General features: G+C 32.3%; 1 protein-coding gene across 1 annotated transcript; it reads right to left on the reverse strand.

Annotated features, from left to right (window-relative positions):
- Window positions 1–1,468: 1,468 nt before the first annotated feature.
- LOC111042700 (KRAB-A domain-containing protein 2-like) lies at window positions 1,469–2,231 on the reverse strand. Its single transcript, XM_022327398.1, has 2 exons — window positions 1,678–2,231; window positions 1,469–1,599 (listed from the first exon to the last, which is right to left on the reverse strand). The coding sequence occupies exons 1-2, from the start codon at window positions 2,195–2,197 to the stop codon at window positions 1,469–1,471; spliced, it is 651 nt and encodes a 216-aa protein (XP_022183090.1). The 5' UTR covers window positions 2,198–2,231.
- Between the last annotated feature and the right edge of the window lie 3,447 nt (window positions 2,232–5,678).

Raw genomic sequence — 5,678 nt, forward strand, 5'->3', positions numbered from 1 at the left:
TGTGAGATATCATTATTCAAAAATCCAGACCTATTACCACAAACATGTGAAGCGGGAATAATAATTTTATCTAAAAACATTTTTCATAAATTGAAATATGCAAATGCATGGATTTATACAACAAACGGTGAAACATTAACAATAACATGTCAAGGGAGTAAGGAACCTTATATAGTAAAGATTAAAAACCAAGGTATAATAAAATTAAATCAAGAATGCCGAGCATACGCGGGAGATATTATATTAAATCCGACACGGGATATAAAAACAAATTATTATATTAATTTTATACCACAAATAGGGACAGGCAAGCTATCGATAACTCTACCTACTAAAATCAAAGATGTAGAATTACCAAAAATAAAAAATAAATACGACTCGCATCAGTTGGATAAAGTGCATGAAATAGCGCTATCTTTAAATGAAGTACAGGATATGATAAATGACGAAATACTTAGGCAGTCCGGGTACGGGATAACTGACAACAGCAATAGTTATTTAATTTATTCAATAATCGGGTTGATGACATTTGCTACGATATTATTGTTGTTTATATATGTTATGGTAAATGATGTTAAATGGAAATTGACGTAATTCACCGGTTATTAACGTTATTTACCAAATACACAGGTAATTATCGTTATAAACCGGATAATCACATTAATGACCAAATACACAGGTAATTGTTGTTATAGACCAGATATGCACGTGAATCTCAAATACCTACTACAAAATATGTATTTTTAAAAATAGAAAAAATGCTTTATTATTTTTTATTTGTTTTTACAATTTGTACTCCCGTGACATTTACTATTACATAATTTTTCAGCCCCACGGCAGGCACAACGTTTATTATTACAATCAGTCTTGCAATGGCAACGCTGGTACCCTTGAGGGCCCGCAACCGAACTATTACTAGCTGCTTCCCTCAGTGTCAACTGTCTATCACCTGCTAATTTTATCACATTGTACATGTCTAATAGATTTTCTTCGCAAGCAGCTATTTCTTGGCGTGTGTAATTATATTTAAGAAAACCATGTTCCGTACCTATAAAATAATTAAACAATTTTTAATTTTAATAATATATTTTTTCATTAAGAATTAACTTACAGAGTTTGTATAAGTCATGTTCAACTTGGGAGACAACTGCCAGTATATTTCGCGGAGAACCACGAGCTCTATCAACGTCCGGTATAGTTACACGTACAGTTGTGCCTATTTCAAGCCGAGGAAACTTTTCTTTGGAAAGTTTCATCATTTTCTCTCCTTGTTTTTCTAAATTTTTTTTTGAATTTTTACGTGCAATACAAATATTTTCTTGACGATCATCTAAAAAATATTAAAAATAATTTTTAAATATTAATAATTTATTGTTAAATAATTAAAAAATATTTAAGTACCAAGTTCCGAATTTTTTTCTACGATTTCTATGATTTCATTTCCGATTTCGTCTTCTTCGGTGATTGGTTAATTGGTTATTTTTTCTAAATCTTCTTCCGTAATGACCTCTTTTATTTCATCGTTTGGAAGATTAGACGACATTAAACCAATTCTAGCCGTGCAGCCAAACATCGCTTCATATGGCGTTCTACCTATGCCTAATATGTAAATAATTAACATTAAAAAAAACAATTTTTATTAACTATTAATAAAAATAAGTTAAATGTTAATAGTACCTGAATGAAAAGCTCTATTTTTTTTAAACTGAATAAATCTTAATGCCGATGGCCAATCGGAACTATTATTATCACCCATCCAAGCAGCTAGCATTTCTTGGACGTCTCTATTGGCTCGTTCAACTGACCCCTGACTTTGACTATGTCTTGGCTTTCCGTGAACAATTTTGACTTCATTCCACATTATATGAAGTTCATTAATCACCGAATTAACGAATTCTCTCCCGTTATCGGATTGCAATATTGCAGGTGCCCCAAATAACGTATAAATATCGATAAGATTATAAGCGATTTCTTCAGCGCGTTTTGATTTTAAGGGTTTCAATATTACGTACTTAGTCAAATGATCCTGGTAATTCATTATGAAACGATAGTCATTATAATGTTGAGATTGCATGTCTATAAGGTCAACTTGTGCCCGTGAGTTAAAAGTTGACTCTAAAATTGGTTTAGATACTAATCCTCTTCTTGGGTGCACTGCTTTTTTCTGACATTGAACACATAATTTTAAATAAACCATAACTGTTTCGTTTGTTATATTGCAATATTTATTTTTCAGTTCTGCCATCATACGATTTCGTCCTCCGTGGCCGATGGCAGAATGTGTTTCGTGAAGAATATCAAACAGTTCGTCAATTTTAACGTAATACAATACGACATTTTTTTCGTCTACTGGTCTAATAAGACGTTCTTTTCCATTTATTTTTAAAATATCGTACTTACGTACTACACGATAGTCCTTCATTGTTTTAGCTTCACCGACAGTTTTTAAACACATTTTTGATTTTTTAACTTGTTCAATAACATCATTGTAGTCTTTAGTAGACAAAAATGAGTTATTATCATCTCGTTTGCTCGTGAGAATATTTTTCAGTTTTTCGTTGAAAGTTGTGCGAACAGTTTGAATATCGATAGCCATTTTAAATAAGTGGTAAATACGACGACAGGTGTACACATACTAAAGTAATAATCTATATAAATTTTCGTTACGTATGATATTTTCAAATGTAATCTCCACGGCTATACCGATGTTATAATATGTATAGTAATTGCAGTATACTGTATAGGCCCAGTGTCCACCTTATCTGTGGCCGATAAAGAGTTATTGATTTACCCAATTAGTACCACAATTAGTTTAGCGATCACTTTATCATTGCTCGTTGGACATTATTTTAAAATAAAATTAACATTTCCCAAATCATACGGTTATTAACGTTATTCACTAGAAAATAACGATAATTCCCACATTCGTAGGTAAATAACGTAAATAACCAGCGAATAACGTTAATTTCCGATGTAACATCATTTACCGTAGCATATATATAACATACGAATGTCGACTAAGCACTTGAGAAGCCGTTAGACCGCGATACGAACCGAACCCTTTAAGTAGAAGTAAATTTTACGTAGACACACCAATAAAAGTTGAAGAAAGAGCTAAAAGTCCACTATTGGCGGATACACCCGATAGAGCGGCAATACCAAATCCTCCACCGAGGATAAAGGATTGAAAGAAAAAAAAAATAATAGATAATAATAATAATAAGATAAGATTATAACATAAGGTAAAATAGAATAAATAATAATAACAATAATAAGATCAGATCATATCATAAAGTAAAATAAAATAATTAATTAAACATATCATAGTTGATTAGATGTATTTAACAAATAAACTAACAATAGTCATAAGCTTAACAAGGCATGCTAATAATAATAATAGAAAAAAAAAGAAAAGATAACATAACTACAACTGATTAACAGAAAGAAATAGCACAAGTTCGTAATCATGGATTCATGATTGACAGAACCAGTATGGTCCTGATTTCCGGGGCAATGTCAAATAGTTTGGATAGGTTTAAAAACCGAAAACTAGAAGGGCAACCGCTACTTTTACCAGTCAACGAGGAGGTCAGACCTATGAAGGACCGAGAAGTTGTACTGGCAATAAAAGAGATTAAACGAATTTTTAAATGTAAGGAAGTATTACGTGACGCATGTTTAGGCCAGATAGAGTTAAGTCTAAAATCTAAGATAAACAATTTAATTAAAGCATACATAGAAAATTATATAAGCCAGGGGGAACAAAAAAACGTGATCGTGTTATGGAATGGGGAGTCAGACAAACGGGTTCTAGACAAATTAGGAATTAAAGAATATCCAATTCTAAATATGAGATGTTATGATACACTGTTCAACCAACAGTTTAGTATCCAATTTCAGAAAATGAATACAAAGCAAATCACATACGAAATGGATATAGGAACTTTTAACAAATCAGGAAGATTGCTAAACCTAGAAGAAACCCATAGTATAATTTGTCAGAAAAACCATAAAATAACACTCGCGCACGATCCAAAAACAGATGTTAGGTTCACTAAATGCATATTTAATAACGTTATGATAGGCTAATCGAATATTTTTAAAGTTATAATTGAAGAAAAAATATATAAACATATAAGTATTTTAAACTAATATTAATAAGTAAGTAACTTGTATCTATACGTGCAAGGCAAAAATACTAGAACTGTGTTCGTTTTGAGGTATGAAAATACAGATTGCGACTCATGAAGATTAAAAGGAGTGGTAATACGTGTTTTTATATGTGAAATCGGAAAGTGTGAGTATTTTACAGTATGAATATGCTGGCAACGATTCATGACCGATATACGAAGAGTCGGGGTGTGCATGTCTATATTGTGAAATAACAGAATAAACAGTCTAAATACCAGATGAGGGGGAGAAGTAACGTACAGTAACGAGGAAAAATTATGACAAGTTAAAGAGGAAGGTTAAGGAAAATAATAATGAATTCGGGCAATGTTGGCGAGGTCTATAACTTTTGAGATTATGAGTAGTTGTAGACCGAGCCAATACTAGTTGAAAAAAAAAAAATACCAACGAATGAATAAAAATTAATGGGAATAATTATATAAAACAATTATTCCAATTAATATTAAGATAAGAAATTGTTTAATACAAATATATATATTAGAGGAAACATATTAATATTATATAAAAACCGGGGGAGGAATTTATTTTTATTATAATGTGAGAAGTATACTACTAACAAATTATTTTATTGTATAATAAAGCAACACATATTGTAAAATTACTAACAAACATATTATAATCACCAATGTAAACCATATTAATTTGCAAATGCGATACGCATAATATAACATATTCCATAATAAATTGTAATCAATATTATTAATTATAAAATGTAAACATGTATAACTATAAAATGTAAACATATAATACTTGTATTGTAAACAAGTTAGTCGACTTGTAAATTGAAATTGTAAACAATTTTATATTGCATTGATGTTTTAAAGATTTCTGCTTTTAAAGACATAAATCTTTATTTTTAGGGATGAGGTGCTATGTACTGACGTCCCGCCATATACTCATATATTTTAAAGACTTAAATAGCGAGGGGGACATAATATGAGATTATTCACACTAGGAAGTTGTCGACCTCGGGGATTTAGGAATAATGACGCAATAAGAAATCGGGTGCGTAGTTCTGAGAATCCGACTACCGAAAGTGCGTTGCGATAATATAAATGTAATGAAAAGAGTTAAAACATGCACTATCTATGGTTAAAATGTCAAATATAATATTATCTCTCGACACGACCGGGCGACCGTTTCCTGGAAACACACACACACGTGCAATAGTAAACGGGGTCAGCGCTATCTTTGACACGGTACGTTACGGTCGCCAGTACAAAGTACAGGCACCACAACGACCGGTCTGCACCTTACCAACCACCACTACGGGCAAAGTCGGTTCGACACAGTCAACTCTCCCACCTCGCCGCAAAGGCATAGGGTGGGACGGGAAGACAGGTCGGCCCGGGCGAGTATCGGCCTCTTTTGCCACCGCCGTCATCGCGCGAACGCGTCGCACTTATTATTCGCCGGTTTCTCTTCTTTTGTCTTTTTTGTTTTTTGATCATCAGCATACCATCAATCTATACACGACACCTGTGATT

Source organism: Myzus persicae, unplaced genomic scaffold (genome assembly GCF_001856785.1).
Source record: "Myzus persicae strain clone G006 unplaced genomic scaffold, MPER_G0061.0, whole genome shotgun sequence".
NCBI classification, from domain to species: Eukaryota; Metazoa; Arthropoda; class Insecta; order Hemiptera; family Aphididae; genus Myzus; species Myzus persicae.

Bases quoted from the DNA above. Each gene is read 5' to 3' on its own strand.
- LOC111042700 (XM_022327398.1), bottom strand. From the start codon at position 2,197: ATGGTTTATTTAAAATTATGTGTTCAATGTCAGAAAAAAGCAGTGCAC. The intron at 1,600-1,677 runs GTACTATTAACA...TTTACATATTAG, and splicing joins AAATAGAGCTTTTCATTCAG to GCATAGGTAGAACGCCATAT.